This window comes from Stylophora pistillata, chromosome 6 (assembly GCF_964205215.1).
Source record: "Stylophora pistillata chromosome 6, jaStyPist1.2, whole genome shotgun sequence".
Taxonomy (NCBI): domain Eukaryota; kingdom Metazoa; phylum Cnidaria; class Anthozoa; order Scleractinia; family Pocilloporidae; genus Stylophora; species Stylophora pistillata.
Genome location: NC_142524.1, coordinates 34,477,124 through 34,499,186, shown reverse-complemented (window position 1 = coordinate 34,499,186; position 22,063 = coordinate 34,477,124). Strand labels below are relative to the sequence as shown.

Here is a 22,063-nt window from a genome sequence, read left to right as displayed (position 1 = left end):
ATCACTACAACTCAATTATTGTTCCTTCACTCTTAATTAGCTGGTGAGCAATTGATACCGAAAAAAAATTTAAAAAAATTGTTATCTTTCTCAGAAATTATCGTTTGTCATTCATTATAATTAAAGGTGTTAGGATGTCAGCTTTGAACATACTACTGGATAGAAATGGAAACCGAAAGTTCCGGGAAATTTCCCTTCCATCTATTTTGACGTAATGCCCCATAATCTGAGACAATGGAAACTGAAAAGCTTGTCTTCGAATGCTAATTACATAGTAAACCATGTTGTCAGCCAACGAAACTGGTAGTGAAAGTAGCTTAAAATACCTCAACGAAAAACCGCCAGAGCTGGAAATTGAAATCCCAAAGGAAAGCGATCTTACAAATGATTTCAGGGAGTTCAAAGATGTCCAGCTTCCGATAGATATCTTGCTCCTGACTGTGAAAGACATCGAGTTTCGAAGCTCTTACTACTATCTAAGAAATGTCTTTCGAAGCTACGAGAGAGTCCTCGGCTTAGTGTATTTCGGAGATATGGGTGAAGTCGGAAATACGAAACTGAAAGTCGCTTTATTCAAATGTTCAGAGGGAGCAACAAACCCTGGAGGAGCACTACTCGCGGTAAAAAATGCAGCGACGAGATTACGACCGAAGGCTGTGTTTTGTGTCGGTTGTTGTGGAGCATTGCACCGAGACAAGACCAAGTTAGGAGATGTTATAGTCTCTGCAAAGCTGACTACTTACGCCGACAGAACAGTGACGAATCTGGGAATCTATCCTCGTGGCTTCTCTGTGCCAGTTGGTAACGACATCGGTGGCTTGATAAGATCCGCTGGTTTTGGCTGGAAAGCCCCCTTAAAGAACCCAGAAGAAAGAGGGTCAGTGAAAGTGTATAGTGACGGGGAGTTTTTGAGTGGCCCAGAGGAGATTGATTTTGAACAAAGAAGGTGCGAACTCGTACATAGGTACCCCAACGCAATTGGAGTCGAAATGGATGGCCAAGGTGAGAAGGATAGCTGTGCTTCGTCAGCAGTACGCTAAGAAGTAAATGAAGAGTTGAAATGGGGGTTTATTGTTCAGTATTGCTTAGTTTTCCGTAACAGTTCAGCGCTAAAGTTTCGTATGCTTACCGTGGGCTTATTGTTGCGTGTTTAAGATAGCGCTCGCTTAGCACGAAAGTCTTAGTAATCAACAGCTGCAAGTCGTTCGATTATCGATCTGACGTCATTTCGTTTACTTTCACTATCTCAGTTACATTGACTAATTCACCGATTTCCTTCCGTATGGTTGCCTCGATCGGTCACTTGTTTATAAGCAAAAAGGAGGAATTATTTTGTTCAGTTTAATATCCAAGTTGTTTACGAATAAATTCGAGCGTTCATACTTTGGGCTTTCCCGGAAAACGTTCCAGAATAACAATGTTGTTTCTAATCGTTACGACTTTTCTTAGAACAGCAGCGTGTTATGGTTCAATGAGTCTTATTCGACCGGAAACGTAACAGAATCTGAATACCTCTGCCTAATCACGTTCCACAGAGGAATTAAGAGGTTGGACTCTGTGGGAAGAAGAACACGAACACAATATGCAAGCCTAATAAATGTGCTACTTATTTCTTTTGTGTAGCAAGAGCTACATACACATGTGTAGAGTGACTAAAATCACAATCTGTCAAAGTGCTTTTGTCTTAAACTATGGCTGCTGACATCTCAAGCCTAAGGCCGAACCCAGTTCAAAACATTCAGTGAATCTGCGGGAATTGTATTTTACAAGTGGTAATTACACAGTTCATTCGCTCCGACGAAGGGCTAACGCTCGAAACGTTAACTTTTGTAATCGTTTCGGTGGCCAATTTACCATTTCAACTTTGTTGATATCTCCAAATTATTATGTAATTACAGAGTGTTTACAATCATTTTGAATGTTCCCACAGGTGTGTTTAGCGCAGCTCATGACCTGAAGATGGAATGGGTGGTCATCAAAGGCGTCTCTAATTATGCAGACGGCACTGCCTCTTTTACTGAACACTGGAAGCCTTTCGCTAGTGTCATGGCAGCTTCTGTTGTCAACAACATCCTCCGTGTGCCAGCTGTGTTTAAAGAATGGGCTCATTACACGAGCAGCGATACGGGAAGAGCACAGAATGAAGGTAAAGAGAATGTAGTAGTGTCCTCTGTGGCGACCCAGGGTTAGGTTTAAGCCTCCTTAACTTTGTTCACTAAACCAACGTTTAGATAAATCATTCTGCAGACTGAAGATGTTTCAACCCAGTTTCTCTCCACAACGACTTAACTTTGTTAAGATAACCAGCCCCTTGATTTGGATTGAAATGTATCGTTTTCACGCACATTGAGTAATGTAGCCAGTTACTGAAGTGACCGTTGTTTCGTAAAAGTATCCCCTTTGATGGCAATACCTCCTTCATTTCAGACCGAACACCTACTATAAATAATGCAGCGACCGCGAGAAGGAACAGTCCAAACGATATATTGGGGTCTTTGCTGAACTCAATCACTGGTGATTCAGGCCAGATATTATAACCAAATGGGTACTCAACGCTTTAGCTTTACTTCCCTCGGGAAACCTATCCAATAAGTTCCATCAAATATATAGAGGATATTACATGGCCGCGCGGGGATACGAATTTTATCTTCGAGTGCTGAAAGTATCTCTCACGAGTGAGCGCGGCGAACGAGTGAGAGATACTTTCAGCACGAGAAGATAAAATTCGTATCCCCAAGCGGCCATGTAATGTTCTGTTTATTATCTAGATACTGATGGAATTTCCACATAAAAGACAACTTTTTTATTCATTTTCGAAACAGCAATTAGGTAATTATGTTGGTAACCATGGCCACACCAATATCTTCACACGTGAAAGATAAAAATAGTATCTTCACTGCGCGCGGTGAAGATATGATTTTTTAGTAAAAGGAGAAATCCTGGTATTTCATCAGTATCTATATAATAAATGAATGTCTCAAATTTATAATGATAGTTATTTGGATGATATATATCTACTCTTTTTCTTCTCCTTCCCTCTTTTGTCGCATGATATATTCATTACGAACACAATTTAAATGATGTTTATTTTTATTGCAGTTGATAATTAGATTGTTTACCATGTTTACACTACTTCATAAAATTCGTGAAAGCCGAATTTTAGATAATGGATAAATGATGTAGTGACTTAATAATTGACGGATTCACCGATTTATCGACCTACTCATTGATTACCAAGAAGGCATATCATCCATAATCTAGTGAAACAACAGTCATCATTTATTTCGGGGGTGGGTTGTGGAGGAAGTATTTTGATTACCAAGAAGGTATATCAACAATAACGCAGTGAAGGAACAGTCACTATTTATCTCGGGAGTTGGGTTTGGAGGAAAGTTTTGGGGGGTCACATGGTTTTCATGGGAAACAGAGAGGCAATCAGTCGTCAACAACAGATTATATAGAGAGGACTTTAAATAACTGACTACCAATCAACTGCCAATGAGGGGGGATCGTAAGAATATTACAGGGCCCTATAGGGGGGTCAGGTACATTTTTATCGTGGCGCAACCATAATCTTCCCACCTTCCTCCCTCCCTCCCTCCCTCCCTCCCTCCCTCCCTCCCTTCCTCCCTCCCTCCCTCCCTCCCTCCCTCTCTGAGATTTGTAATGGGCGGTCCTCGTGTCTAGTTATTGTACAGATCTTTTTCGGTGAGTGAGGGACATTGGTTGGTTTGATGGTTTGAGCATTTTCCGCAATTTATCTGTGCATATAAACTTTAATATTTCTCAGTGATAACTATCCCTTTTCTGAAAATTTCAGATTAGCTACAAAGGACGAGAAATTCATTACACTTCCCGCGGAAGAGTGCACTCCTTGCAAGAGCCTTGGGTGTTTGATGCCACGGCCTGGGACCTAGAGAGTGGAATAACCATCGAGGCTCGTCATTACCCGAGGAGTCAGGATGCTGCGTACGATGCTGTGAAAAAACTCAAAGAAGAACTAAGGATTAAAGGACTGCTAAGCGAGTAGTGACAAGGCGTGCGTTCTCTTAGATAATTCGAAATTTGTCTCCCCTCTGAGTGTCGTTCAAAAAAGATGAGGATGAGAGAACACCTCATCACAGCATAAATCATGCATAGCTTGAAAAGATGAAACCTGTCGAGGCACGGAATTTTGTTTTTTGGTTTTTTAGTTTTTGTTTTTTTGCGATTTTATTTTCTGTCGGGTGTTGTGAAAGGCCCACTGATATTTGCCTAAGTCTTTGAGAGTCTTGAAGGGAAAGGTGCGAGTAGGGACTAACTGCCATGTACTCCTTCCGAGTCAAAAGGTACAAGGTTCGAACCCTATCTGGATATTTATTTCTCGTCTCTTCTTTTCTTTTTCCTTTATTTCCCTTTCAATTTGCATTATTCTTGAAAGGATATGTTAAATATGTTCAGATCAAAACTTAAACATGAGAACGTTTGACGACATTGCTTTTGCGTTCAAATCGATGACAGTGTCAAAATGTAGAGGTGAGACCCTGAATAAAACAATAAACTAAACCCGACAAAACCAAACTGAATCCAAAGAAACCAGACCAGATTTGTTCAACCGGGTGAGTCGCAAGAGACGTTCAAAGTTTCTCGCCATAGTCAGCCGTATTGAAAACCGAGAGGGGCTTGGGGGAAGGCTTACACCAACATCGTAACATGGCCCCTACGGCCTTCTTAGAGGGAAGGTACAGTGGGCACAAAAATATATGCCATTTGTATCAGCTATTTACAGAGTATATCGCAAAAGTCATAACTGCCGAAAAGCAACCCGAGTCATGTTTGAGGAAAAAGCAGTTTATCGCAAAGTATAAACACAAGTTGAAACACAGGGTACCCAAACTCATAGGAGGGTGGGAATAACAGCTGCCTATCATAATCATGAGGGTTCATGGGAAGTTTCGCCATAGAATAAATAATTACCCCAACATCAATGGATGTTACTTCAATCTGTACTATATACCTTAAAACAGCTTTGAAGAACCACTAATACCTCAACAAAATGCCGCCAGAACTGAAAGATAAAATCCCAGACCTAAGCGATCTTAAAAATAACTTCAGGGAGTTCAAGGATGTCCAGCTTCCTATAGATATCTTGCTCCTGACTGTGAAAGACATCGAGTTTCAAAGCTGTTACTTCTACCTAAAAGATGTCTTTCAGAGCTACGAGAAAGATCTCGGCTATGTGTATTTCGGAGAGATGGGTGAAGTTGGAAATGCGAAACTGAAAGTTGCTTTATTCAAATGTTCAGCAAAGCCTGGGGGAGCGCTACTCGCGGTGATGAACACTGTGAGGAAATTACGACCGAAAGCTGTCTTTTGTGTCGGTTGTTGTGGAGCATTGCATCGTGACATGACCAATTTAGGAGATGTTATAGTCTCTGCAAAGCTGACTACTTTCGCCCAAAGACTAGTGACGAATCAGGGAGTTCATCCTTGTGGCTTTTCTGTGCCAGTCAGTAACGACATCGGTAAAATCATACAATACGCTAGTTGTGGCTGGAAGGCCCCTTTAAAGAACCCAGAAGAAAGAGGGTCTGTGAAAGTGCATACTGATGGAGAGTTTTTAAGCGGACCAGAGGAGATTGATTCTGAAGAAAGATGGCGCGAACTCGTGAAGCTTTACCCCAATGCAATAGCAATCGAAAAGGATGGCGAAGGTGAGATATAACAGCTATTTTTGTACAGATACGCGGTGCTATGCGGGTCGATTATATAGGATTGCTTGGTTTAATTGCCGAAACGTTACAGCGCCAGTGGTCCGAGTGCTTGCTGACAGCTTAGTGTCGAGCGTTTTAAGATCAACATGGTTCTCGTTGAGCCCAATAGCTTGAGTAGTCAACAGCCGCAGCTCAATCAGTCGTCGTAATGTTTATATTTTTCTTCACTGTTTCCATGACTATTTTTAGCGATTTTCTACCTATCACGACTTCAGTCACTTAGTTTGATAAATAAAAGAAGGTAATTACTTCGGCCAGTTTTAATCCAAGTTGGTCACGGAATAAATTCGATTATGTATGTTTTTGGATTTCTCGGAAATAGTTGTTACATTCAATCGTCGTGAGGTTTCATGGAATAACTTTCATTTGTGTTATTGTTCGATACGTCTTTAGTGCCTTTGATCGGAAACATAACAGAATAAATTAAAAATGCTTAATCACGCTTGACTGAGGAGATAAGAGGTGAGAAGAGGTACGCTGATACCCTGATCGATCGACTGGGTAAATTTCTTATGTGCATTGCAAGAGCTACATTAACTTTTGTCCCCAAGGCTTTAGCATTGCCAAAATCACAATTTTTCAAAGTTCTATTCTCTTAAAACTATGGCCCGTAACATCTCAAGGCTGAGGTCAAGCGACAGTTCCATGAATTCAGTTAAGCTGCCATAATTGCGTTTTACGCATGTTACTTGGACAATCTTTAATAGTACTTTAATGTTCCTATATATAGGTGTGTTTAGTGCAGCACAGGACCTGAGGATGGAGTGGGTGGTCATCAAAGGCATCTCTAATTATGTAGACGGCACTGCCTCTTTCACTGAGAAGTGGGAGCCTTTTGCTAGCGCCATGGCAGCTTCTGTTGTCAACAATATCCTCCGTACGCCCGTTGTGTTCAAGGAATGGGCTCATTACAAGAGTAGCGATACAGCAAGAGCACAAAATGAAGGTAACGCGGAAGTAGCAAGTAAACTCTAGAGGCAAACAATCAATTTACCTCAAGCAAGCTCGAGTATGCTAAACATAGCCTTCGTTTAATTTAGTTTCCGAGCCACCTTACTTTCTTTCTGCAAGAAAATGAACTATGAAACAACCTAAGGGTATAAAGTTTAGCGTGTTTCAGAGGTCAAAATCTTAGGTTGGGTGGAAAATTTAATTTTAGTTGAGAGAAGATATGATAAGATTCTATGATAAGAACTTACAGCTGATATTTCTTTGCTTGCAGCTCAAGCCTCCGCTCGATTCAATGCAGAAGAAGGAAACGGAGGTAGTTGGGACAATACCTTGGGATCTCTGCTGCAGTCATTAACCAGTGAATCGGGTCAGGTATTGTCTCAAGTACATTGGCATCCAACACCACATGTATTCCGCTGATGAAGTTCACTTTGTTTTGATGATGATGATCAAATTCAGTCTTGAAAGTGATCAGATGCCAGTGACAACGACTTTAATTTTCAATTTCTCCATTGTGGTGACATAAAATGGTTTTGTCATGCACTTATGAAGACTAAATATAGTCACAAATACCAGTAGCGAATCTTGGGGAGCCCCCCTCCCCCCCCCCCCCACCACGCTTATTTTGAGTTTAAAAAAAAAGCCCGCAGGTGCACACACACACACACACACACACACACACAAAAAAACGCCCCCGCCCCCCCTCCCTTAGCTCAAGGTCTAGATCCGCTGCTGAGTACGGTGAACATATTTTGGTCTTGAATGAAAAGAAAACAAAATAATACAAAACGGAACAAAATGATCAACTCAGGTGAAAATTAGTTGAAAAAAATTGCGCAAAAAAAAGACGTGAATATGATTAAGTCTCCAATCCACCTTTTAATTCGCAAGAAGATGAGATATGAGGCAGATGTGCTGATTTTAGTCCAACTTGTCACACTCGGTTCTGCTAGAAAGGACCTTGGGAACGACTTAAAAATGTCGTTTGCCCGACGAGGACAAGTTTTACCTGATTTGTTGTCATTTAGTTGCTGCTTTTCTTGCAGGAAACGGAATAGCAAATCTGACACGATTCATCATGGTAACTTAAAGCTCAAAACTATTTAGTGCAAAAGACAATCGATTCATTTTTACAACGCCCGCATTGTAAATTTATCTTTTTAGGTCAATTTAAAGGGTCGTGTGATCTGCTACAGAGCAGATGGTCGCTTCCGTGGGTTCCAGTTGGAGTATCTTGGTGTCGCCTGGGATGTGGAGAGTGGAACAAGTGTAAAAGCCAGGCACTACAAAAGTAGACAAGGTGCCATTGAACATGCTGTTAAGCAGTTGATTGATGAACTCAAGGCTAAAGGAATACTGAGTTAAATCAAACGTAAAGGAAAGACTATATTTTCCCTTCGTCTTCAACCGTGAGGTGAAACATTAAATTTCAAAGCAATACAAAGATTTGAAGGATTACATCACTGTCCTTTTACCTTGAAAAACTCAAGTTTCCCGCTCTCTATTTGGACCTATAGTTTTGTAGAAATTGATTTCGGGGTAGTTTTTAATATAAGAATTAATCTGACACAGTAAATAATTGAGGTGAAGAAATTTTTTCTTTTGAGGTATAACATTACTGAAGGGGATACCCTGACTTAGGGTTAGATTAGAAATGAACACCACATACAATTCAAGTGAATGGCACTTTGACCCTCTCAGTGCCGCCCGGAAGTGAAGCTGTTTTTTCGTTTTCATCTTTTTTTACTTAATGTCTTCTTCAAAAGCTATTCTTATACCACAGTTTTTTTAATATATATGAGTGTGTGTACTTATTAAGCTTCTTACGCACAAAGTTTTGTGCGGAAAACTTTGTGCGGAAGTGAAGCTTGTATTTGCTTATATATAAAAAAAAAAAAAAAAGCGATGAAACACGTTTATAGTTAATTAAAAACAGACCATAAAAGTCTGAAGACTCTCTCGCAGATGGCGTATACATCTATGAACGAAAAGTTCAACAGCCAGATAAAGAGCATTGAATAAAGATCATTGAATAAAAATCATTGAAGTGGCTCCATTAGGCCCATGAAGATTAATTTTTTTTGCACGGATCAAGTTTCACTGGTTTTTCAGTTTCTTCCTTACAATTTTGTTATGAGAATAAAACGAACTGGAACTTGTCGCTTCAAAAGCGAAGTTTTCGAGTTAAAAGTACTTTTGTTCCTTTCTATCATTTGCAGGCTCAGTGCCTCTAGTTTCCTTCGCCCCCTGTTTTGAATTTTTACGAAACGATACAAAATCTGAAGTTTGAAGGGGCTTGATTTCGAATCACGTCCCCCTCCCCCTTCCCTCTCCTCAACCCTCCCCTGCGTGGAAAATTTGGTATTTCACCACAAGATAACACCAATTTATAGTAATCTTCCCTTATCACCATTGGTTTGCTTTCATTAAGTGCGCAGGTCCTGGGTACGAGTAACAGCCGAAACTGTTAGGACATAACGAAAGTGTTCTTCTCGTAGAATAGTGAGCAATTGTTCCCTTTTCTTCCGCTGAGATAACAGGTTAGTTTCACACCTTTCTTGATATAAGGAGCGTTGTCATCAATGTGATTTGTTAGCCAATTTTTTCCTCAGTACGGGAGATAGCGACGTCAAACCAGATCTGGTAACTGTTTAGAGTCTCAAAATTTTACAAGAAGTCGTAATGTCGAATGCCCAATAGATATGTTCATGAATCACACATTATAAATCAACGGAGGAACGTTTTCTCAGCATTAACTGTGGCCAACAAAAGAACAAGTTTATCTATTAATTACGACGTGTCTTAAGCAAATAACCGAAATTTCATTCTAATACTCATAAGTTCGCTAAGCCAAGTGATTTAGACTTCTGATCTAGCCGTTGCCGGCTCGAGCAAATCAGAAGTAAAACTGTTTTCAATTGACTGATCAAAATTTTGTTCTTCCTTAAGTCTCATAGCACCAGCTGACATAACTATATCTTCACTGAGTTGTTTTCACATTTCAAGGAGCGATTCCGAAGGTAAGTTAATTTAAGCACACTTCCGATCAGTTTTGTTACTGGTGTTATATATAATGCACTCGGGAAAACACAGCGATGAATTGCAGCTTCTAATTACTTTAAAGTAACCGTGAAGTATTACAATAGCTTTTACTCTCAAGTAAATTTCTTATCGACAGATTCTTGAAATTAATTTACTTGCGACGGTTGGGAAAGAAATGTAATTTACAGTGAATCTTTTTCTTCTCTCCCCAGAAAACAAAATTCAAATTTTTCGCTTTTAGTTTCCAGCTGCGATTGGATTCTCTTTCACAGGAAGGGCAACACGTCTTCTCACCGTTTCTAGTGTATAGTGTGGAATGAATTACAGAGAATATTGTCTTGAATATATGTAATAAAATAGGACTCACTCATGGCCAGTGTTACACCAACTGCTTCATCCACAAAGGAGACAACAAACTATGCTAGGTTGTGCCGTCTGCTGGTTGATATTGGAACCCAAGCTCTTCGAGACACGTTAGATGCCATCCATGCACCAGCTAATCTGCCCACAGTTTTGGCGGCAAACCAACCTACCTTACAATCTCTCAGAGCAAAGGGGATTATCAATCCAATACAATGGGGAAAGCTTTTCCCTGCCATTCCAACTTCAGTATCTTCAAGTAACTTTGACACGACCCTCTTGATGGTTCTGCTGCGAAACCTGTGCGGCTTAACCGCTCCGCTGACCGGCTGGAACGCATTCCCTGCCGCAACAGACCTCAGCAGGGAAGCAGACATTGCCCGAGTGAAGTATTTTAGGAACACTGTGTACGGTCACGCTGAGATAGCTTCTGTTGATGACAACAAGTTCAATTACTACTGGCGTGACATCCGGGACACACTGGTCAGACTGGGAGGTGTTAATTATGAAGCTGCTATTGACTATCTTAGAAACGAGACCATGGACCCTGTAGTTGAAGATCACTACGTGGAACTACTGCGTCAGTGGAAAAAGGACGAGGACAACATTAAAGATGAGCTGGCAGAGATTAAGAAAAAGCTTGAAGAAATAACATCAAAAGATATCATAGACGAAGGTGAGGTCAATTAATAATTTGCATTGTAAATAATCTGATCAATGAAAAGATTGAAAGCTTACCGTTTTGCAATATGTGAATATGTATGGTTAGGTAAGAGAAGGATATTCAGGCGCTATGAAAAGGACTTAGGCCAGGCCTTCGATCTTCCTGACTAATACTTCTGACGCGCTCTAGCACTCAATTGTAACAGCCTTACCCCCTCCCCCCACACTGTTTGGATATAACTGTCAATCATGATAATGCTTTTCAATTAATAAAGGAGGTATGTTTCCAAAGAAACCGTGGTGCTATGTCGGTAGGGGTAACAAGGAAATTTGGATTTATCAACTAGGTTGATAATTCAAATTGGCCACCGTAAAGGGTTAAAAAGCTGACGTTTCGAGCATTAGCGCTTCGTCAGAGCGAATGGAGAAATTGTGGGTTGTGTGTGTGTTTATATGCAGAAGGTGAAGCTAAGCCATGGGTGGGAACATGGTGACGAGAAAAACAAGAGTAAATTAGTGGAATGAAAAACGTCCGTTGATACCTACGGGATTAAGAGTGCCCTTTGTTCAAGAGTTTTGCGGCTTTCTGAGCTACCTAAATGTAAGGAAAGAAACGTCAGCTTTTAAACCTTTACGGTGGCCAATTTACATTATCAACTTCGTCGATAAAACCAAATTATAATGCTTTTCAATGTTTTCAACCTTAAAAGATTGAGCTGAAATAATTTCTTGTCTGATTGACACAAAAGAGGAAATTCTCAGTTTAAGAGTCGATCGTGTGATCGTTATTTGAGATTTACTTCCTTTAAACGATAGGAGATTTTTAGCTGGTTCGTGAAAGATTAGTTCCACACAGAGAAAATTATAATACTGAAAGTAAAATTAAAATGTTTGGGACTTTATTTCTTTTTTTTTTTTTTTTTTGTGACGGAAAGGGTCTGAAAGGAAAGAGTCTGTGTTACACCCATGGGCTTCTGCTATCCATTATAAAGCGCCGCAGTTAATGTATGTTTACTGGAGTGTCCATAGTTTTCAGCCATGCGCACTCTCTTATGGTTAATAAAATTTTCGTACTAGAGCGAATCCCTGATGGTAAACAATCCAGCCCAAAGCAAAACTCTGGGGAAAGTTTATTCGAAGCTATTCGAAAAAGATTCACTGAGCATGGTGATCTGCAGTCCGGTCAGCCGCATGCATCTCCGTCTGTGCCAGATCGGACCCCTGGTGGAAATCAATCTAGCCCTGGGGAAAGTTTATTTGGACCTCTTTTGCAGAGCTTCACTGGGCATGGTGATCCGCAGTCTGGCCAGGTACGTGTATCTCCGTACGACAGAAACATCCCATTAGCCATGACTGTATATTTTAGGTTTTCTCTTAACACTGAGTTGGCACACTGATTAAACGAGTCCACAATCATCAAAATTAGCTTATACTAAAACAATGGATGGCGTTGAAGGCGCACTCTGATTGGCTACTCAATCTACGAATATACTTTGCTATTCACCTCCAAGCAACTCGCGCGGGATTTGCTCCCAAATATATTTTTAAACTTTATAGAAGCAAATGAGTTAAAACCATCTTTTTGCGCTTATCATCTCATTGTTTTAGTACATACTAAAACAACTATTGAACTCAGTGTCGGTGGCGACCCATGGATATTTATTCGCCACCTCGCACGTTGGTAAATATCAACTACTATCCACCTCAAACTCGGTGAATAGGTGTTAACTAAAGTTTGTATCGTATTAATCTCAAAAAGATCTTGTAATCAGTTGTTTTACTTGAAACTTGTGAGAACAAACAGGCTATTCATGAATTCCTGTCAGAAACGTGGGAACTTAGTGGCCAGTGGTCGACTTATTTCTCTCTTCACTAATATCTACTTCTTTTTCTCCTCCACTTCAAGTCGACGAATGATCAAAAGAAATACGGTTACAAACAATTTCGATGATTTTGAGGGAAACTGGGTCGAAGGGTTTGTTCATTGTGTTTCTTAAGTCAGTTGGATGTTTTACCTTATATGAATAAAGCTTTGTACAAAAAAAAATTTTATTTATTTATCTTTAGCTTACGTTGAAAGGACGAGAAATTCACTACAGGTCACACAGGAAGATTCACTCTTCAGAGAACCTTTTGGTTTACGACGCTACAGCCTGGGACCTAGAGAGTGGTTTCACCTATGATACAAGTGGTTATGACAACAGGAACGATGCTGTGGACGATGCTGTGGACAAACTGATGGGAATTCTCAAGAGCGAAGGGCTCCTCAGTTAACGACTTGTGATTTGGCTCCCCCGGCAACCGACTGGCATTTGACTGTTTCCCGTGTCCGGGGGTTGGGGAATTTGAACCTTGCCTGGGTGGGGTCGGGGATTGGGATGGTTAGTTTCAAGTCTCTCCAGCTAAAGTTTGGTCAATGGGTAGAAAGTCACGGTCACCGATTTTACCTTTTATAAAAAAGTTGAGTATAGCATTTGAGCACAATTTTTGCCCCCCGGTGAGGAGGGATGGAGGGAGGGACTCGAAAAAACCAATCTTCAAAAGTTCAAATGCCCGGGGGTTTGCTCGGGGTAGAATGTTAAAGCTTCGAATTGATCTACGCTTGATAAAGAAACTCAATACAGGCCACTAACTGTCTCTATTAAACGTCTTTGAGCCAGACTCATCACGAGGTGAGGAAAAATTGTACAAGGACATCAAAAGCTTGAAAGAAGTTTAAAGGAGAGACTCAAATGGGCTCAGTGCTTTTTACATTTTATTGAGTAAAGTTTGACATCATTATTGGTTACAAGGTTTTCAGTATATGCATATTTTACATATTTACATTTTGCTTAGGGTAGAGCAAAATATTTTAGAAATTTGTAGAACAGGTTGAAAAGGCTGCAAAGATGACATCCATTTGGTCCTTTTCGTTCACCATGAATAATTCGACGGTCTTTCATGCTTTAGGTCTTGACTTTCCGATTCTGTCTGTTCTCAGTGTTGCTGCATTGACTTATTTCCTACCCCTTAGCTATTTCTTTCTTTCTCATTTGACTGTGTTGTTCTGTTGTTTCCTACGATTTTGCTTATTTTCTGTTGTATTTATTTTTTTACAAGTATTATTATTTGTTTTTTCTATGTTGTCCATTTAATATTTATCTTAACTTTTACCATTGTATTTTTTAATTCTTTTCTTTTCCTTGCTGTTCTAAGTTTTTCTTTTTTTTTCCTTCTTGTGTCTTAAGCCATTATTTTTTTTATTCTTTTAACATCTTTTGTTTTGAATTAACATGTGCTCTTAGCACTATTTATTTAAGGTCTGAGAGACTTTTTTTGTTTTCTTGTTGTTCTTTGTTTGTTTTCTGTTTTTGTATTTTTCTTTTTTCTTAAACTCGTAGGATTACAAACGTACAACACTTTGTAGGAAAAAAAATCGCTTCCGGAATGTTCAATATGTCGATGGTTAGAACACGGATCAAATGACGTCACGTTACTGATGACGTCACGTTAATGAAGAAATGTCCTGGGTGTTATCTTTGCAGCTTGGCTAAAAACGTAAAAGCTTATGTACAGAAAAAGGAGTTTACAACTGAACTTAAATCTGGGGTCGAGTGTACCAACCATGAGGCCACTAAGTCTCTCAGCTATTCATTATACCTGTACATAGTTGGGAGCTGCTTGTAATGCTTCATGAACTAGCTGTTACCCTTATCCTTGATGCAAACCTCCACCCAATCCTTATCCAAATAAATACACCTGGCGTCACGTTACTGAAGAAATGTTCTGGATGTCATCTTTGCAGCTTGGCTAAAAACGTAAAAGCTTATGTACAGAAAAATAAATTTACAACTGAACTTAAAAAAAATTACAAGCTTCTGTGCAGAAATAGAGCTCTCTTGAAATAAATAATTAATATAATTAGCATTTCAATAAAAATTGTGTTCATTCTACTATGTTTAACATAGAAAACCTCACAAATATCTTTTGAATACTTAGTTGTTCATCAGAGCTTTGTATGAACAACCGAATATACGACGTTAAACTAAAATTAATTGGCTATGTACACAAAATTTCCCGGATTCAGTTACAACATAACATCAAAATTTAGTAGTCCAAAAAAATCACAACAAGTTTCAGAATCCATTGTTAAAATAAAGTACTGAGTATTGGCAAAATCGAAAAGCAAATAAATAAATAAATAAAAAGAAGGGATCATGAGTTTAAAATTAGAGATATTTGGTGACAAAATCCGGAATACCTGGAAGAAAATGGGAAAAAATATGAAAGCTGTTACTAGGGAAAGTTCAGATTCTCCTATATAGTTTCATTCTAATAAATCTCTTCTAATCTTTGTTGCTTGCAAGTTTTATATTATCCATAAATAATTCGCTTGACCACGGTTTTCCAACCTGTAAATTACTAGTTTTTCATTGCTGTGTTACTATCTCCCCCCTCCCCTCCATCATGTATTTTAACTATCTACACAATCCTTCTATCAATGGTAACCACCCCTTTCTAAATAATCTTACCTTGAATATCGTTAAGGTACCTTTCGGACTTTGTCATAACAATCCTTTGCCTCATTTCTCTCCTACGAAAACATAAAACAAATTTAGATTAAGGTTAATACGAGAAGTGAGCCTGATTCTTTTGGAGTGGGGAGGGGGGGGGGGGAGGAAGCAATTTGGCCTACTCTGACAGGCATCTAATAATCGACAAACTATTGTAAGTTTAGGTGAAATACATATACTGGGATGAAAACCGGTATGAAAAAAAGGACAATTGAATTTATTCTGCTGATTCGTATCTGAGATACTATACATATGAGATAATTGTGTTTCTTGCTAACCAGAGTCTTCTTTTTCTTAATTGTTATCTTAATTACAACAACTATTTACACTAACTTGAGAAATGGGCTGAGCAATAAACCGAGAGCCTTCAGTTTCTTCTGTGGTTTGAAGATGATGCATTTAGCCATCCGGTCGAGGAACCTGAAAAAGAAAATAAATAAAGAATAATACATGGGTGCGCGTAGATATGGAATTTCTCTTCGTGAGTTCAAATACTCGCTATCTCATGCGTGAGACAACGCAATTCTTACGACAAGAAATTATATCATGAAAATCATTTGAATTACCCATTCTTTAGTTTCTGGTAGATCTGTTTGCCGAGCCCGTCCTTGATACCGCACTTTTCACTACTTCCGCCATGAACGACTATCACAAAATTATGCGTCTCCACGTAAGTTAAGATAAAAACTTCAAGGTACCTGCAATAAAAAAGGTATCTTATCGTTGGTAACCGTGGTGCACACTGATTACTGGTTGCAACACTCTTTAGGGCCTGTTACAAAAATAAAATCGTAGAACCTGATTGGAAACAGGCTAATCAGACACGAGGTTTGATAATTCATGATATCATGAGAAACCGAATCAAATAATTTTTTTATTTTACAGCTTTTAAACAATCTAAAAAAGATACTTCTCTCTGAGTTTGCAAAAGTTTGAGAGCACGACATAGACAAGGGGCTTAGCAGATTTTGAACTTGATAAGATAAACCAATATCCGCTGCATATATTAGGTTATCATGTCAACGTCACACGCTATAAAAGTGAATGCTCTCAACCAATTAGATTTTTCATCGTAAGTCTAATGTTAAATAATACCTCATATAAGACTGAGCTAAGGTGACTTCAATACTTACCCGCATAATTCTCTTACGGCCTGTTTGAAATTCTTCTTTCCTTCCTTATTCTTATTGAAATGTTCTTTTTTAGGAAGTCTATCTGTATCTATAAAGATGATGTCTTTGCCGTCTGACGTTCGAACTCCTACAAAAAAATAGAGAAAATTGCGTGTATTTACGTCAAAACTGGAAGGTATTCAGCGCACAAGTCTAAGATCCTACCGAGTGTATTGACATCATTTCATTATATCCTAGAATGTCATCGAAAAAGACAACCAAAAAATCCAAAATAAGACAGTAACAAATGACTGTTCTGGCCTTGGATTTTCCCCAATAACCACAAACCCCAAAGCTATAATACCCAAACGGTAAAAACCACAGTACATGAATATAGTTTTGGGCTTTAATAATTAAAAAATCAATACCCAGACGATATAAGGCCTTCTCGTAGACGCTAGGCTCGAGCTCCTCAAAGTAATTGGATTCATGTACTTCACTCTCAACTAGGATCTCCTCGGTGACATGGTATTCCTGTGCTTTATCACAGCTGGGGCTGTTCTGTGTAATATTGGATGTAGTCATCGGTGCTGCGAATGGTTCCCTGTTTTTAAATGCTAGAAATTGAGAATAGTTATCAGCTTTCTTTTCTTTTCTCACCGACATATCTACAAACCTTGGTACATTCCTATTTGAGATATTTAGTTTTAATCTTTTTGACAAAACTAAAGAGCGTCAACTAAACATCCGTGTAGAAACCCAAAAAGCGAGTAATTTTTTCTTCACGGAAATTAGCTTAAACGAATCGGTCGAAGATCTTTGACCAATAAGTGCCACATACTATTAGAGTTAATAACCACATTTACAGATTTTTACCTAACCTCCCGGTTAGCTCAATGGATAGAGCGCTGGACTGTTGTGCGGGAGGTCGAGGGTTCGAGCCCCGGCCGGACCAACACTCAGGGTCTTAAAGTAATTGAGAAGAATTTGCTACCTTTCTATAACATCAAGAAATGGTTAGAGTAGTCTTCTCGGATAGGGACAAATAAATGGAGGTCCCGTCTCCTGCAGGGTTGGGGTAGGAGACGTTAATTTCCCACACACGAGATTACTGTGTGATGGATGTCCTCCCCTGGGGTGGGATGGGTGGGATATTGGGCGCACTTAATTTGGAGCCTCGCTCTGTTGTGCGACCCTCACCACACTCTGGTGAAAGTAATTAAATAAATAACAAGTTTTACACGTCTAATTGTAATCTTTTTCAGATCTATCTTTCAAAACCTGAATGCAATTCTGAGAGAACCGTTGCATCAAGACAGCGAACATAGAACATGAGTGTCGAAAGCGATCTGCAAATGCCATTGAATATTCCTTACAACGCGGTGTGATTGGTCCGAAAAACTCGTAGCACTCTTTCAGCCAATCCAATGCCGGACAATACTCAATACCACCACTGCTAAGGCTGCCGACCAATGGTCACCGATTAGATTGACAGCTTAAAAAACACTTTCATCTGTCTTATTGGTTACATTTTAAACTTACGACTTCCTCCATCCAAATTTGAACTTCCACATTTCTTTGTCGGCCATTTTCCTTTATGGGCTAAAAATATTGGGGGGAAATATGCGTAAGATATGCAAATGAGTTGCATTAAATATTTGAATTCAAAAAAAGAAAAAATGAGGGCGGGGTTATTTATCATGAACCATACACGTGGCGTGAAGATGACAAGTAGGACGAAACCACCGCATGATGACATCGGGAAAAACTAAACTATTTCATCACTTATACTGATTTCTGACATACATTTAAGTTTTCCTAGCCTTGACTTACTTAGCTTCGTTTTGCTTGCCCTGCTTAGGTCACCTCTTTTTCCGCTTTGATATCAAATTCATTCATTTCAAAAACACATGACAACTGTACAAGGCAATTAAGCGCTTGTGAACTTCACCATGAAGGTGCAAAAACTAATTGTGCGCATCATTTTCCCTTCTTTTAGGACTTACAGTGCCCAGTTTCCAACGGTTCTACAATGTTGTTTCCTATACAGGACAGCAGGGATCTTACTTCAAGTTTTTGCTTGGAGTAATCTTCAACTGATTTCCCCTGAAAGACAACAGCAAATGTTAAATATTTTTGATAGAGGATGTTCATTTTCTATGAAATTTTTCAATGGATGTTTGCATTGAGAAAGACTTACCGAGGCAGGAACAAAAAGTTTTGAAATAGAACGGTGCTTGCCAAATTTTAAACTCTAGAACTTTGATCTTTAGCATAACTGTTTGATATTTCAATCAATGGCCCTCATCCTTTTAAGCTAAAATCATTTTATCTCATTGCAGCAGCTTAAGCGAGGAAATGGTCAAAGCACGCATTTATTTAGTACATTATATTAATCGAGTTTTAATTGCGCCCAGTCTTTTCTGGTACGTATAATTTCTAAAAGCGATCACGGAATCCTAGTAAGTGTTACCCTCTCGTCTTCTGATGGTTCATCCTTCACTCTCCATGCCACGAGGTTGGAGAAAATATCCAAACCAAACGAGGTGCTTGGCTCAGCATCAGGAAATAAACAGGTGTTCACAGCACTATCTTGTTTTGCAGGACTCACACTGTTCTTCTGAGGAATAAAAAAATTAACGTCAAGTAGAGCCGCAAATTCGCTTAGTAGTCCTGAAACAATATATGCCAGAGGATGACCATGTCATCAATGAAAAATTAGGAGCAGCCAGGCCTAAAATTTATCCTAACTTGATAATGATTTGTTGATAGAAGTAAAGTTTATGTTGCAATATTTTTCTCGTAGAATCTTACCACTTACTCTGGTGGTTAATAACAACATGTGCCGTATTTGCCTGCTTTAGATACTAGGTTTAGGCTAACTGTCGTAAATGCAAGTACAAAAAGCCAGTTTGTGTATTTTCTTAATTGAATTCATTAAATTCTTATACCCAAACTGCTTCGGTTGGATACAGTTTATCACAGACCTCTTCCTGCGAACAAGGACGGAGCTCTGCCGAGTCGTCAACTGAGTATTGGCAATCGTCTGCGGCAGCAACCTGCTGGGAAAGAAAATATCGCCCTTAATTAATTTTCCCTAACATCAATATAGAATGGTTTGCGAACCACTGGTCTTGTCTCGTAAACGGAGTCAATTTTTAAAGAATATATAAATCTCACAAGTTTATTGGATTATGAAGGTAAATCATTGCCTTTTGTTACAGTCCTACCTCGACCGCTACCTCGCCAGTTTCTTTACTGACAGACTCTTCAGCGGAAATTCTCTGACTTTTCGTTCGCTCCAGAGGATCTGTCTGACACAATCCACAGCTTTCTGAAACGCAGGACTTGACCGAGACGGCCGAATTGTCTTCCCCGGAAGCCTGCGAATCAATAGATGTTTATATAATAACGATTGCATAAGCCGGACTGTAGTTCTGAACAGGATGGAATCCCTGCACCAGGCTGAGTCAATAAATATTAGGGATGTGGAAGCGATGATCTTATTTAACTGTCTGCTTGTTGGTTTTTTCCCCTTTTCTTCCTTTTTTTTTTTTGCACAACCGAAATATTTCAGGAAAAATTATCGCAGTTCGAAAACCAGTCAAAACCCGTTTAAATGGAATGAACTCATAAAATAGACAACACCCTCCTATATTCAGACGGTCGAGTAAATACGATTGAACTTTTTCTTTTTTTATCGAGTGTACATTTCACTTAGGACTGAAGGCTTTGAAGTCATTTTAGGAATCAAGACCCTAGAACCACGTCTGTTAAAATCTAAAACGCTCATTCAAAGTTTAGGAAATAACGCCAAATACAAAGGGCCAACCATTTTTAGAGCGTAAAACACAGTTATTTGCTGGTAAATCTTTCACTGGTCTCCTGGCTTATTCAAATTTCCTTAAACGTTTCCTTGGGACAAGACAAAAAAAAAGAAACAAACAAGCTAGAATTTTTTGATAAATGTCAAATGGCGACCCTATCTCAACTGCGTCGAGAAACTAATGCACAAGACTTGTGAATTAATTTAGGTTCATTCTAGAGGAGATCCTTACAGCCAGAAGAAACAAACAATACGTACCGCCATGAAATTGCTTGCAAATGATTTAATTTTGACGCGATTTTCTTTTTCTGACATTAAAGCTGTACTGTTGAATTCCGCGGCGAAAGAGGATTTGGTTTCAATTAGTTTCGTCACGCTGTCGTAACAAATGGTGATGACGTGTTCTTTTTCAAGCAACAATAAATATTCGAAATGTTATCAATAATTGAATAATTAAAAGAGAGGAAAGTTTCGTAGTTTGTTCAATTCAATTTTCTCTTATTCGTCTCTGATTTGTGAAGAAGTTAAGACCAACTTGGAAACCTTGCTGATATCTTCAGAGGGGTAGAAAAGTGATTTACGTTAGGTTTCAATGACAACTATGCGCGCGCGCAAAGTTAAAAAAAAAAATCAGCAACCACCAAAACGAGGTTGTAATCGTACTTTGCATTTCCATCTGTCTGTCTGTGCACTTGGCGCTTTGCCAACATGTCTATGCAACGTTCTGTTTCTCTGCACAGTACACCAAAGAGTTTGTTTCTTCATTCGTTAAAGTATTGTTGTTCGTCGGCCTGTCTAGTTGGAGGATTAAGATGAGGAGATGGTTGACTTTCTCTTATGAACCAAATAAAGAAAAGAAAAAACATCCCTGAGCCAAGGATATCGCTAATGTATTAAAGTGCCAAAAATGTCTACCCAGCACCCACGAAACTGCGTTAATGAAGCTGCGTGGAAAATACTTCATTTGCTAGGTCGGTTTCAACTGTACCTTTACGCAGTTTGCGCTATGTCAGCTGTCTTACCCCTGAAAACACAGGGTGACTTGATAGGTCAGGTCTTTAGAGGGCCTGGTTATCGATTACCAAAGACCATGCTATTCGGAGCACTATCACCCAGTCACTGCAACAAGGCTGCAAAGCTGTCACGTCCTGCTACGTAGACGCCTTAAACAGGACTATCAATAATTCTAAAAGGAGCGCCTGGTAGCTAGCATATCCACTAAGTCCTCAACCCCCTTTAAGCAAACCACCGTTCCAGTCTCGAGGAGGAAAGATATATAAAGGCGACAAAAAAAGTGCCAGAACAAAGACAACCCAGATCAGACATCATGCCGATCTTCGGAATTAAACTTGTTGGTCTCCAGCGCTAGCGTGCATTTGCAGGAGTAAGGACTGGGGCGACCTTACCAACAGTCAATTTATTTTCTAAAAATCCAAAACAACAGCGTATTTACCCAAAATTATTTTATTCAATTGAACTCCATGAATGATAATAGGACAACCCTTAAACTGTGAGACCACTTGATTTTGAATTGTTTGATCTTAAAATACTACTGTCTCTTGTACTGAATAACTATGTTGCTTTACTTTATTTAATATAATTTACTAAATTCACCTTACCTAACTGCTACTGATGCATGTCTTTGCTTAAAAAAATATCTCTTGATCTACAATTCACTTTCATCCAATTCAACTGGTAAATGTTAATTCCAAACATGTTAATTCCAAACAATGGAGCTCGACACAGTTCTTGCCGCTCTAATCGCGCGGGACTCGCCACTTGTGCCGCGGCACTTTTTAGCGC

General features: G+C 39.3%; 5 protein-coding genes across 8 annotated transcripts; 3 read left to right on the top strand and 2 right to left on the bottom strand.

Annotated features, from left to right (window-relative positions):
* Positions 1-206: 206 nt before the first annotated feature.
* LOC111319722 (uncharacterized) lies at positions 207-4,560 on the top strand. 2 transcript variants are annotated; one of them, XM_088725984.1, is made up of 4 exons: positions 207-1,002; positions 1,931-2,146; positions 2,428-2,530; positions 3,823-4,560. In XM_088725984.1, the coding sequence occupies exons 1-4, from the start codon at positions 282-284 to the stop codon at positions 4,028-4,030; spliced, it is 1,248 nt and encodes a 415-aa protein (XP_088582110.1). In that variant the 5' UTR covers positions 207-281; the 3' UTR covers positions 4,031-4,560. The 2 variants fall into 2 exon arrangements, with proteins under 2 accessions (XP_088582110.1, XP_088582111.1); XM_088725985.1 differs by having other exon boundaries at positions 2,428-2,545; positions 3,821-3,957.
* Positions 4,561-4,929: 369 nt separating this feature from the next.
* Positions 4,930-8,756, top strand: LOC111319800 (death domain-containing ATP nucleosidase). 2 transcript variants are annotated; one of them, XM_022922541.2, is made up of 4 exons: positions 4,930-5,693; positions 6,484-6,699; positions 6,976-7,076; positions 7,751-8,009. In XM_022922541.2, the coding sequence occupies exons 1-4, from the start codon at positions 5,036-5,038 to the stop codon at positions 7,760-7,762; spliced, it is 987 nt and encodes a 328-aa protein (XP_022778276.1). In that variant the 5' UTR covers positions 4,930-5,035; the 3' UTR covers positions 7,763-8,009. The 2 variants fall into 2 exon arrangements, with proteins under 2 accessions (XP_022778276.1, XP_022778269.1); XM_022922534.2 differs by having other exon boundaries at positions 4,933-5,693; positions 7,869-8,756.
* Positions 8,757-9,161: 405 nt separating this feature from the next.
* On the top strand, positions 9,162-15,103 carry LOC111319268 (uncharacterized). 2 transcript variants are annotated; one of them, XM_022922077.2, is made up of 5 exons: positions 9,162-9,244; positions 9,654-9,724; positions 9,959-10,782; positions 11,847-12,079; positions 12,837-15,103. In XM_022922077.2, exons 3-5 carry the CDS (start codon positions 10,116-10,118, stop codon positions 13,041-13,043), a joined length of 1,107 nt encoding a protein of 368 aa, XP_022777812.1. In that variant the 5' UTR covers positions 9,162-9,244; positions 9,654-9,724; positions 9,959-10,115; the 3' UTR covers positions 13,044-15,103. The 2 variants fall into 2 exon arrangements, with proteins under 2 accessions (XP_022777812.1, XP_088582112.1); XM_088725986.1 differs by lacking the exon at positions 9,162-9,244 and having other exon boundaries at positions 9,550-9,724.
* On the bottom strand, positions 14,879-18,885 carry LOC111319387 (uncharacterized). The gene is made up of 8 exons (XM_022922175.2): positions 18,441-18,885; positions 17,977-18,036; positions 16,863-17,051; positions 16,456-16,582; positions 15,889-16,020; positions 15,656-15,742; positions 15,281-15,342; positions 14,879-15,009 (listed from the first exon to the last, which is right to left on the bottom strand). The coding sequence occupies exons 1-8, from the start codon at positions 18,586-18,588 to the stop codon at positions 14,978-14,980; spliced, it is 837 nt and encodes a 278-aa protein (XP_022777910.2). The 5' UTR covers positions 18,589-18,885; the 3' UTR covers positions 14,879-14,977.
* LOC148729572 (uncharacterized) lies at positions 18,884-20,622 on the bottom strand. The gene is made up of 4 exons (XM_088725167.1): positions 20,519-20,622; positions 19,665-19,817; positions 19,386-19,493; positions 18,884-19,054 (listed from the first exon to the last, which is right to left on the bottom strand). Exons 1-4 carry the CDS (start codon positions 20,573-20,575, stop codon positions 18,884-18,886), a joined length of 489 nt encoding a protein of 162 aa, XP_088581293.1. The 5' UTR covers positions 20,576-20,622.
* Positions 20,623-22,063: the final 1,441 nt, after the last annotated feature.

Excerpts from the sequence above, each read along its gene's own strand:
- LOC111319722 (XM_088725984.1), top strand. The coding sequence starts at position 282 with ATGTTGTCAGCCAACGAAACTGGTAGTGAAAGTAGCTTAAAATACCTC. Across the intron at positions 1,003-1,930 it reads AGTCGAAATGGATGGCCAAG|GTGTGTTTAGCGCAGCTCAT; the intron begins GTGAGAAGGATA and ends ATGTTCCCACAG. Across the intron at positions 2,147-2,427 it reads GGGAAGAGCACAGAATGAAG|ACCGAACACCTACTATAAAT; the intron begins GTAAAGAGAATG and ends CCTTCATTTCAG.
- LOC111319800 (XM_022922534.2), top strand. The coding sequence starts at position 5,036 with ATGCCGCCAGAACTGAAAGATAAAATCCCAGACCTAAGCGATCTTAAA. Across the intron at positions 5,694-6,483 it reads AATCGAAAAGGATGGCGAAG|GTGTGTTTAGTGCAGCACAG; the intron begins GTGAGATATAAC and ends TCCTATATATAG. Across the intron at positions 7,077-7,868 it reads TAACCAGTGAATCGGGTCAG|GTCAATTTAAAGGGTCGTGT; the intron begins GTATTGTCTCAA and ends TTATCTTTTTAG.
- LOC111319268 (XM_022922077.2), top strand. The coding sequence starts at position 10,116 with ATGGCCAGTGTTACACCAACTGCTTCATCCACAAAGGAGACAACAAAC. Across the intron at positions 10,783-11,846 it reads AAAAGATATCATAGACGAAG|AGCGAATCCCTGATGGTAAA; the intron begins GTGAGGTCAATT and ends TTTTCGTACTAG. Across the intron at positions 12,080-12,836 it reads GTGATCCGCAGTCTGGCCAG|CTTACGTTGAAAGGACGAGA; the intron begins GTACGTGTATCT and ends ATTTATCTTTAG.
- LOC111319387 (XM_022922175.2), bottom strand. The coding sequence starts at position 18,588 with ATGAACATCCTCTATCAAAAATATTTAACATTTGCTGTTGTCTTTCAG. Across the intron at positions 18,037-18,440 it reads ACCGTTGGAAACTGGGCACT|CCCATAAAGGAAAATGGCCG; the intron begins GTAAGTCCTAAA and ends CAATATTTTTAG. Across the intron at positions 16,583-16,862 it reads GAAGGCCTTATATCGTCTGG|GAGTTCGAACGTCAGACGGC; the intron begins GTATTGATTTTT and ends ATTTTTTTGTAG.
- LOC148729572 (XM_088725167.1), bottom strand. The coding sequence starts at position 20,575 with ATGTCAGAAAAAGAAAATCGCGTCAAAATTAAATCATTTGCAAGCAAT. Across the intron at positions 19,818-20,518 it reads TTGCAAGCAATTTCATGGCG|GCTTCCGGGGAAGACAATTC; the intron begins GTACGTATTGTT and ends ATTGATTCGCAG. Across the intron at positions 19,055-19,385 it reads ATCCAACCGAAGCAGTTTGG|AAGAACAGTGTGAGTCCTGC; the intron begins GTATAAGAATTT and ends TTTATTCCTCAG.